The 8,852-nt window shown below is 61.3% G+C and overlaps 1 protein-coding gene across 1 annotated transcript; it reads left to right on the top strand.

Annotated features, from left to right (window-relative positions):
* Positions 1-68: 68 nt before the first annotated feature.
* On the top strand, positions 69-7,341 carry IMPDH2 (inosine monophosphate dehydrogenase 2). The gene is made up of 10 exons (XM_025192971.1): positions 69-280; positions 1,421-1,508; positions 2,056-2,255; positions 2,556-2,646; positions 3,107-3,202; positions 4,392-4,463; positions 5,986-6,171; positions 6,266-6,409; positions 6,870-7,014; positions 7,102-7,341. The coding sequence occupies exons 1-10, from the start codon at positions 197-199 to the stop codon at positions 7,247-7,249; spliced, it is 1,254 nt and encodes a 417-aa protein (XP_025048756.1). The 5' UTR covers positions 69-196; the 3' UTR covers positions 7,250-7,341.
* Positions 7,342-8,852: the final 1,511 nt, after the last annotated feature.

Genomic DNA, 8,852 nt, shown 5'->3' with positions numbered 1-8,852 from the left:
CTGGGGCCGGGACTGGGGCCTGGGCCTGGGCCTGGGCCTGCGCGGCGCTCACCTCCCCCCTCGCCCCTCCCAGAAATACGAGCAGGGCTTCATCACCGACCCCGTGGTGCTGAGCCCCAGGGACCGGGTGCGCGATGTGTTCGAAGCCAAGGCGCGGCACGGGTTCTGCGGCATCCCCATCACGGACAACGGGAAGATGGGCAGCAAGCTGGTGGGCATCATCTCCTCGCGGGACATCGACTTCCTGAAGGAGCTGGAGCACGACCTGCCCCTCAGCGAGGTCAGCGGCGGCCCCGCGCAGCGGAGCGGTGCCGGGTGGGGCGGGCGGTGTCTCGGTCGCTGGCAGCGCCCGTTGCGGGCTGTAACCGGAGCCGCGGGGCTGTCGGGGCGCAGCGTGCCGCGCTCCTCGGAGCTGCCTGCTGACTCGGGGCTATATTTAGCTCCAGCTGGCGCTGCTTGCTCTCCTGTCGGGAGCCACGGAGGAGCTAGCGGGCCTGCTGCCTGCCTGGGCCGCACACCAGGCCCGCGTCCCTGCGGGGGCACGCAGCTCTCGGGCAGGGCTGCGCGCGGCCATCCGGGAGCCCCGGACTGCAGCCTGCGATGCAGCGGACAGGCCGCGGGGAAGCCTGCGGGGCCTCTCCAGGCCCAACTGCGCCCGTCCTTGCCGGCCGGCTGTTGTGCTCGTGGCCCCTTCCTCTGGCACCCCTGTTCTTGCTGCCTGAGGCTAAACGAGCCTATCCCTGCCTTGGCTTTGGGTCGGACAGCTTGCCTTCCCCCGTGCCCCCAAGCTGTGTGTTAGGGCAGTGTACGAGTGCGTGTTGGGCCTGGCTGTCGGCACGTGCGTGGGCAGGTGTGTTTGTTTTAGAACCTGTCATGCCCGCCCCTCGCCCCCGGCTTTCCCAGAAGCACAGAACGCTTCCAGGCAGAGTCCGGCAAAGGCCAGCCTGCCCCTAGTGCTGTCTGCCAGCCCGCCTGCCCAGCTGTGGGGACACATGCCAGGAAGAGCTGGGGCCCTGTCCCGCATTTGCCTGTTACAGTCTGTCCAGGGTGCTTGGGTCTGCAGCCTGTGCTGCTGGAATCCCGAGGAGCGAGCAAGGCCCTTCCCTGTCCTGGGCCATCTTGCTGAGCTGGCCGTAGCCTGGGCCCCTCCATCTGCTTCAAGCAACGTGCTCGTGGAGGCTGTGCCCTGCTGCTCCCCTGGGTCTGAGCCCACCCGGCTTGTGGCAAGGTGGGGGCAGGAGGCTGAGCCGTACATTCCCCACGTGCTGTAGGCTCCCTTCCCATACCATCGCATGGGGGACAACCAGGGGCCCACAGCTTCTTGCAGTCTGTCATGGGGCACCTCCATGAGACAGGCTGGCTCCGTCTCTGGTCGGGCAGGGCAGGGTTTTCACGCCTGCTCCCTCCCTTTCTTTCTTAGATCATGACAAAACGGGAGGATCTTGTCGTGGCCCCTGCAGGGGTCACGTTGAAAGAAGCAAACGAAATTCTACAGAGGAGTAAAAAAGGTACCTAGGGCCATCTGTGTGGCATGGGGAAGCCATGCATGGCATAGCATGTGGGAGCACATGCTCCTGCACGTGTGTAGAAATGCTTTCCTGCTCCTCTGGCCTGGGTTGTGCACAAGGACAGGACAGGAAAGTCTGCCCAGAGTCAAGGGCCATGCAGGGCCTTCCAGGCATGTGGCTGCCTAACTGTGGTGGTAGGGTAGACACGGGCAAGCGCATGGGGCGCCCCTGAGGTTGCACCAGGGAGCTGTACTTGCCCCCCTCGCATCTGTCCTGAACCCAAGGGGTTGTTGCCAGCTCCAGGCCACAAAGTGCAAACACTGAGGGTGTCCTGATGGCAGGTCTCTGACACTATACCCTGCTCGCTATACCCTCATCTGTGCAAAAATGCTGTAGGGCCTGCTCGGACTGCAGCCTCACTTAAAGCTGGGGCCCTTGGCCCAGAGCTGGGCTCCTGCAAGGGGGACCTGTGCTTCATAGGGCCGATGTGCAGATGTTTGTCTCTTGGGAAGCCCAGTGGCAGTGGCATGTCTGTGCTTGTTTCCAGGCAAGCTGCCCATCGTTAACGAGGATGACGAGCTGGTAGCCATCATTGCCCGCACAGACCTGAAGAAGAACCGTGACTATCCGCTGGCCTCAAAGGATGCCAAGAAGCAGCTGCTGTGTGGGGCAGCCATTGGCACCCACGAGGACGACAAATACCGCCTTGACCTCCTGGTGCAGTCCAGCGTGGACGTCGTCGTGCTGGTGAGCACCTGGGTGGGCTGCGAGCCTTGAGACGGCACATTTGGCTCCTCCTCTGGCTTGACCAGACTTGCAAAAAAGTCACGTGCTTGCCTTCCTTGCGCTCTTCCACAGACTGCTAAATAGCAGTGGTCTTGATGTGTCGTTTAATTACCTCGATCAAAGCAGCCTCGGGCTCTCTGTTCCAGAGCTGCCATCTCTGCTGAGCCCTGCGCCACCACATACGGTGTGTCCCCATCACACCCGGCTTGGTGGGGCTTTGCAGGGCTCGTTGGTCAGCCTGCTCTGTGCTCTCTCTGCCAGGATTCCTCTCAGGGGAACTCCATCTTCCAAATCAACATGATCAAGTACATCAAGGAAAAGTACCCCAGCTTGCAGGTCATTGGTGGCAACGGTAAGGACCTCCCTGCACTGGCCTGGCTTCTAGGCCTAGCTGCTTTCAGGTGCAAGGGAGTTTGTAGCAGTGGGACTCGGCGGGGCAGGCGGAGGTGTGCCTGCTGAGTTCCCTCATTCTGGTGTAGTGGTGAAGCCACCCTGCAAATGCCAGGAGCGGTTTTAGAGCAAGCCATTCACTGAGAGCTACTAGGACCCAGCGAGGTTGAGGGGCAGTCCCCAGCTGTGGCCCTTTCACGCAGCTCAGTTGCGTGGGTTTAAACCATGCTGGGGTTCCAGTTGTCCCAATCCTAGACTGCTGCCTGCTGTGGGCCTCTTTCCCCCACCCCTCCGCAGCCTGTCATACTGGCAGTGAGCTCAGGAACAGCAGAGAGGCAGGTCTGGCTCTCCAGCCTGAGGCGTGTGGCAGGTGACAGCCACAGGCAGTGGAGAAAGCCATGTGACAGTGCTCTGTTCCCCAGTGGTGACGGCGGCCCAGGCAAAGAACCTGATCGACGCTGGGGTGGATGCGCTGAGGGTTGGGATGGGCAGCGGCTCCATCTGCATCACACAGGAAGGTACCGAAGCCGTTGCATGTCTCCCGCGTGAGTAGAGGAGCAGAGACAGTAGCTGAATGTGGGGCACCCCTCTGGGGACCTGGTGAAGCTGGCAGCCCCTGGCGCTCGTGGGCGGGTGGGGGCTGTGCTGCAGGGCCAGCCGGCCCCTGGTGACAGCTGTGACCCTCCTCCCAGGGCACGCATCTGCTCTCCGCTCCCTCCCTCCCTCTTTTGTGCTCTCCTTTCTCTCTCTCTCTCTCTCTCTCTCTCTCTTTTTCCAGCAGCTCTTGCTTGGTTGTGGTTGTTGGGGTCAAACCTTTGGGCTCGTAGCAGCAGAAAGGGCCTTTCCCGGCGCTGGCCAAGAGCTCAGCAGAGCGGGCATGGCTGCAGACCAGAGACAGCAGGGGTGCAGGGGGTGGCACCACTGTAGGGAACGTGGGCAGTGGTCATGAGGGACCCAATGTGGGCGAGGAGGCAGCAGCAAGGAGGGTGTCATCCCCAAGTGCCTACCTGTGGCATCCACAGCAGCCAGCAAGAGCCTCGTGGCCTGGAAAACCATGTATAGGAGTGGAGGGAGCTGCTAGGCCCCTGCCAGGCCAGGGGAGGCTTGAGTGTCATGGCAGGCAAGGCCAGGCACTGCCGGTTCTCTTGGCTGCGCTGCAGGCTGCCAGGGACAGGCTGAGTGTCGGGCTGAGGCTGGTGTCCAGGGAAGCAGCCCCAGGCTGTGTGCAGGCTGCCTCATTCACTGTAGCTGTCTGAGCAGAGTAGCCTGCCGCAGCGGGCCTGGATGGGTCTTGTGGTAGGGATGTCTTACTTGGGAGCCTCCCTGTCCTGCTGTGCTGGCAGGGGCCTCAGCTTGGCCCTTTCAGGACCAGCAGCTCTGAGCTTCCCTCCACCGGCTCCCATTGATTGAAGCTAGCAATGTCAGGGCAGGGTGGGGGCAGAGCAGTTGAAGTCCCCAGCGGACATGGGTGCAGAACCACTGTGTGAGCAGGGAGCCCCCAAAGCGGCACCCTCGGGGCGGGGCAGAGCAGCGCCAGGTGCTTGCGGGGCTGGTGCTGCAAGGCACATCCTGCCCCCAGCCCAGCAGCTCCTGCCCCGAAGCCTGCTGTCCCCGAGGCCGCAGCTCCACCCAGTTCCTCGCCCCCACCGGGGCCCTCCTGCTGCTGCTGCTGCTGTTTCTAAACTGTGTGTGTTTGTTTCTGTTTAGCTGCTCCAAAGATCCCTCCAGACCTAAAGTCCCACAGCCCCAAATGCCCTTCTACTGTCACGGGCACCTATAGTAAGTCACCTGCCCTGTTCCCAACCCCAATTCTGTCTAGAAGCAAGACCCTGATTTGGCTGCACTTGGCCCTTCTGCTTGTTTGAGAATAATTTAGTGGTAGACGCACTTGGGGTTTTGTGGCTTTGGATACTGGTGTCGCCCCCAGCGGAAGCCAAGGAGCCTTCCCGAGTCTCTAAAGCAGGGTTCTGGTGGTCCAGAGCAGGATGCAGAGCTGCAGCTCCAGACCCCAGGTCAGAGCTCAGCTGAGCTCCCTTCTAGCTCTTCTGATGCTGCAGCAGGGGTTTGAATGTGGGGATGGAGCAATGTCTTGGCAGAGCCCCTTCCCCTGGCATCACTGGCAGGAGGACTGGAGCAGCAGCAGCTAAGCTGTGCTGAGCTAGCCTGCACAGAGATAAGGTGGGCTTTCACCACGGTAGGGAAGCTCCAGGTGCTTTCCCAGGGATGCCGGGGCCAGGAGTGTGGAAGGAGTCCTGCCCTGACAAGAGCAAGGAGGGGCTGAGGGGCCTTTCCCCTTCTGGCTCACTGATGCACCACGACAGGGAGAGGCTTGGGGTCAGGTCCCCACGTGGCGCCCCTTCAGTGCAATCTGGGAGGAGCCGGCTCTCCTGCAAGCCCAGGCCAGCACGCGCGCGCATCTTGAACCCTGCTTTGGAAGCCTATACCTGCCCCAGAGCCTTGGTGCTGGGTGCTCCCACCCCCAGTGCCAGAAGCTCAGTCACAAAGGGCTGGTCTCTGCCATCGCTGTCATGTTGCAGCCACAGACCTGCCGCATTGCTGGGGGGGCCCCGGTTCCATCGGGGGCTGTTGCCCATGCAGACTGGGGCTCAGCCCAGCCTGTGGCAGCACGGCACCAGCATAGACCACCCCTTCAGTACTAACAGCCTCACACTGCTGCTGCCAGGTGCTTCTCCATGGCTGGCCAGGGTGCGGCTGGGAAGAACACCCTCTGCTGAAGCTCCTGCCTGTAGTCAGGCTCCTAGTCCGGGCTGCCAGTGCTTGACATGAGGAGCTGTGCAGCAGGGCGCAGTGCCCAGGAGCTGGCCGGCCCCTGGGGCAGCCGGGACCCTGCACCAGCCCTGAGACTTGCACTGGATCACTAATCATGCATGCTCGTGATCTCTGCTCTGTTGCACTAACTGCCATGGGGAAGCAGCCTCTGGGGAATGGGGGCCCCATCAATGTGCCTCTGTCCTCAAGGGCCCGTGACTGCTAATCCGGGGAGAGTGCCGGTAAATCTGAGCCTGATGACTCCTGGCACATGCTGGTGGCTGCACGTGAGAGCTGTGGCTGCACGGAGGGAGGGGGAGGGGAGCTCCAGTCCCCACATGCCCTCGCCGCGTCCTGCCTCTGTCTCTTCTCCTGCCTTTGGAGGTGGCAGGGCTCCCCTCCCTCTACCCCTGTGAGCGTCGGGAGGCTGCTGGCTGGGGCGGGCGGTGGGCTGTAGACATGCTGGGGACTCGCGGAGTTCTTGGTCTGGCCCTTCCACCCTCTCCATCCCCACCCCTCTGGGCCTGACCAGACGCTGAATTGGGACCCCTGACTGACCTGCGGCTATGCCCCCTGCCGTGCCCAGGCTGCTGGCACAGCCCCACAACCCCCCAGAAGCCCTCAGGGGTGGAGGGGCCCATGCAGCTTCTCCGCAGTCGTCTGCTGCTCGTCCTGGGAGCAGCAGCCTGGGGGTCTCCCCAGGCAGGACCCTGTCCATGTGAGTGCGCATGTGAGAAGGTTGTGCGCCTTGTGGGGAGGGAGCCGTGGCGGGGTTGGGCTGACAGCTCCCACCCCTCTCTCCCTGGGTCTAGTGCTGGCGTGTGGCAGGCCCCAGGCCACAGCTGTGTACAAGGTGTCCGAGTATGCACGACGGTTTGGGGTGCCCGTGATCGCAGATGGAGGGATCCAGACAGTGGGCCACATCGCCAAGGCCCTTGCACTTGGTGCCTCCACAGGTGAGCGGGGAGCTTGGCCCTGATGTTGGATTTCTGGGCATCAGCCCATATCTGGCACCCCCTGCAGCCTTCCTAGAGCCCCGGGCCTGTGAGCAGATCCTACAGACCCAGCTCGGGCTCCCCTAAGACTGCCCTGCCCAGGGGTGGGCTCAGTCAGATGCCTGGAGACTGATCTGCTCATGGCGCTGAGCTCCTGCCCTATCAGAGCCAGAACAAGGCTCCAGAGGCCCCCACCTCCTTTCCCCCATGGGTGGGGAGCAGTCCTTCCCTGGTGCCTCTGCAGGACTATGCAGCCCTCTCCCAGCACCTGCTGCATGTCTGGCCCCCTTACATCCTGCGGCCCCACTGGGATGCAGTGGCACGCAGGAGCCCCTCAGCCTGCTCCAGGTCACTAAGTGCCACCTTGGGCCACTGTGCTGCCTGTACTTCTGCTGACCTGCTGCTCTTTTTCTGGCTGCAGTGATGATGGGCTCCCTCCTGGCTGCCACCACGGAGGCCCCTGGTGAGTACTTCTTCTCGGATGGGATCCGGCTAAAGAAATACCGAGGGATGGGGTCGCTGGACGCCATGGACAAGAACCTAGGCAGCCAGAACCGGTACTTCAGGTAGGAGCGCTCGCCTGGCGCAGGACCCAGGGACTCGGGCAGCCCTGGGCCAGGCTATGACAGCCTCCTTGTTTCCTCCCGCTGCAGCGAGGCAGACAAGATCAAAGTGGCACAGGGGGTCTCGGGCGCAGTGCAGGACAAGGGCTCCATCCACAAGTTCATTCCGTACCTGATTGCTGGTATCCAGCACTCCTGCCAGGACATTGGTGCCAAGAGCCTCACCCAAGTCAGGTAGGTGCTGTGCACCATTCAGCCTTGCGCTGCTGCCCTTCCCATCCCCAAACAGGCATCCCTGGGCCTGCCTGCCACCCTGCTCCATTGCTGCCAGGGGATCATAGAATCCTAGAGAAGTGGGGCTGGGAGGGACCTCCAGGGGTCACAGCTACTCCAGCCCCTGCCTGAGGCAGAGTCAGTCCTGTCCAAACCGGCCCGGACAAGCCATCATCTGAGCATTGGCACCGCCCAGTCCGTAGCCAACACCCAGTGCCTCTGAGGGAGGCTTAAGGGCACCCTGGACCAGTGCCTGTCCAAGCTGTTCATGGACACCTCCAGTGATGGAGAGTCCACCCCTTCCCTGGCATCTGTTCCACTGCCTCCCTGCTCTCATGGTGAAGAAGTGTTTCCCGAGATCCAATCTAAACTGTCTTTGCTGCAACTTCAAGTTATTGGTCTGTGTCCTCCTCTCTGCAGCAAGAGAGAAGAGGTGCTTTCCCTCTTCATGGCAGCCCTGCCGGTATTTGCAGACTGCTCCCATTCCCCCTCCTTAGCACCTTTTCCATAAGCTGAACGTGTCCAGCTCCTTCAGCCTTTTCTTGTAGGACTTGCCTTCTAAGCCCATCATCATCTTTGTCACCCGCCTCTGGACCTTCAACTTCTCCATGTCATCTTAAAACACGGAGCCCAGAACAGCGCACAGTTCTCTACTCGACCCTGTTCAGGCCTCATCTAGAGGTACCCTCACCTCCCAGGTCTGGCCCCTAATGCTCCTATTGATGCACCCCGAAACTGCGTTTGCCTTTTGTGTAGCTGCACTGCACTGCAGACTTGCATTGAGTCTGTGCTCTGCCAAGACTCCCAAGTCCTTTTCCACAGAGGTGCTGTCCAGCCGGGTGTCCCCCACTTGGTAATTGTGTGTGGGATTATCCCTCGTGAGGTGCACCACCTTGCATGTCTGCACTGAGCTGCATCCTGTTGCTCTAGCCCAATTCCTTCTGAATTGTGCTCGCATCCCAGTCCTCCGCAGTTTCTTGTCATCCGCAGACATGCTCAAGAAATGTTCTATGCCAGCATCTAAATCATTATTAAACATGTAGAATCGCATGGGGGGACTCCACTTGAAACCTCCTGCCATTCTGGTATGGACTCATTAATAATTGCTGGTAGTAGCTTTAAGCAGCCACGTTTCGCCGTTTCTGAGATGGTCGTATGGGCCCAGGGCAAAAGCCTGGCTGAAGTCCAGACACACAACACCCAGCGTTCCCTTCATCCACCCAAGCAGATACTTCGTCAAAGGAGGGAACCAGGGTCATTTGGCACGATTTGCTTTCCATAAATGGATGCTGCCTTCTTGGGATCAGCCTTTCCTCCCCCAGATGCCTGCAGTGGCCTTCCTCAGGAAACTCCAGTCACTTCCCAGCTACTGCAGTGAGACAAACCGCTCTGCAGTTCCCTGCGTCCCCCTCCTTGCCTCTTTGGAAGAGGGGTGCCACGCTGGCCCTTCTCCAGCCACCTGGTGCCCGGCCCATCTCCCACAGCTGGTGAAGATCACTGCTGAGGGCTCTGGTGTCTCTGCCCCTTCCTTCAGGACCCTGCGCTGAGGCTCCTCCGGCCCTGCTGCC

This window comes from Alligator sinensis, unplaced genomic scaffold (assembly GCF_000455745.1).
Source record: "Alligator sinensis unplaced genomic scaffold, ASM45574v1 scaffold469_2, whole genome shotgun sequence".
NCBI lineage: Eukaryota > Metazoa > Chordata > Crocodylia > Alligatoridae > Alligator > Alligator sinensis.
The sequence above is the reverse complement of the archived record's forward strand: the minus strand, read 5'-3'. Positions and strand labels throughout refer to the sequence as shown.

Excerpts from the sequence above, each read along its gene's own strand:
- IMPDH2 (XM_025192971.1), top strand. The coding sequence starts at position 197 with ATGGGCAGCAAGCTGGTGGGCATCATCTCCTCGCGGGACATCGACTTC. Across the intron at positions 281-1,420 it reads ACGACCTGCCCCTCAGCGAG|ATCATGACAAAACGGGAGGA; the intron begins GTCAGCGGCGGC and ends TTTCTTTCTTAG. Across the intron at positions 3,203-4,391 it reads CATCTGCATCACACAGGAAG|CTGCTCCAAAGATCCCTCCA; the intron begins GTACCGAAGCCG and ends GTTTCTGTTTAG.